This window comes from Meleagris gallopavo, chromosome 27, assembly GCF_000146605.3.
Source record: "Meleagris gallopavo isolate NT-WF06-2002-E0010 breed Aviagen turkey brand Nicholas breeding stock chromosome 27, Turkey_5.1, whole genome shotgun sequence".
Classification (NCBI taxonomy): domain Eukaryota; kingdom Metazoa; phylum Chordata; class Aves; order Galliformes; family Phasianidae; genus Meleagris; species Meleagris gallopavo.
In genome coordinates this window covers 1,176,471-1,177,106 of record NC_015037.2, presented here as the reverse complement: position 1 = coordinate 1,177,106, position 636 = coordinate 1,176,471, and the positions used below count along the sequence as shown (strand labels likewise).

The 636-nt window shown below is 65.9% G+C and overlaps 2 protein-coding genes across 2 annotated transcripts in view; both read left to right on the top strand.

Moving 5' to 3' along the window:
• Nucleotides 1-178, top strand: part of MINDY1 (MINDY lysine 48 deubiquitinase 1) — a 10,986-nt gene extending 10,808 nt beyond the window's left edge. Inside the window, exon 11 of the mRNA XM_019623096.2 lies at nt 172-178. Coding sequence (XP_019478641.1) covers nt 172-178 — 7 coding nt within the window. The remainder of the gene's footprint in view (nt 1-171) is intronic.
• Nucleotides 179-313: 135 nt separating this feature from the next.
• Nucleotides 314-636, top strand: part of CERS2 (ceramide synthase 2) — an 11,389-nt gene continuing 11,066 nt past the window's right edge. Inside the window, exon 1 of the mRNA XM_019623095.2 lies at nt 314-605. Within this exon, the coding sequence (XP_019478640.1) occupies nt 433-605 (173 nt within the window). The 5' untranslated portion in view covers nt 314-432. The remainder of the gene's footprint in view (nt 606-636) is intronic.

Genomic DNA, 636 nt, shown 5'->3' with positions numbered 1-636 from the left:
AAAGGCCGCGATGGGCCGCGGGGATCCGGGAACGGAACGGGCGGGTTAATGATCGCACGGCGCCGGGCAAAGTCCGGGCCGGGCCGGAGCGATCCGCGGGGATCCGCCGTCAGCCCAGAGTGGGGGGTTTGGGGGCACTGGGACCCTTCGGGGCGTTGGGGCCATTTGGAGGCATTGAGGCCCTTTGGGGCATTGAGGCCCTTTGGGGCATTGGGGTCCTCTGGGCCTTTGGGGTCACTGGGGCCCTATGGGGACTTTGGGGTCACTGGGGAGCTTTGGGGGTGCTGAGGCCCATTGGGGCCCTTTGGGGTCACTGGGGCTCACTCCCGTTCTGGGTGCCGCTTTTCCTTTGTGGCCCCGTGGGCTCTTTGGCTCCGTGGTTTTGTGCCCCATGGGGGGTTTTTCCCCCCGCTCATCCCCCCGTCCTGCAGGATGTTCCGGACGCTGTGCAGCTACTTCTGGTGGGAGCGGCTCTGGCTGCCTGCAAACCTCACCTGGGCCGATTTGGAGGACCGCGATGGGCGCGTTTACGCCAAAGCCTCCGATCTCTACATCACCATCCCCATGGCCTTCCTCTTCCTCATCGTACGGCACCTCTTCGAGACGTGAGTGACCACTGGGGGACCTCCCCCCCCC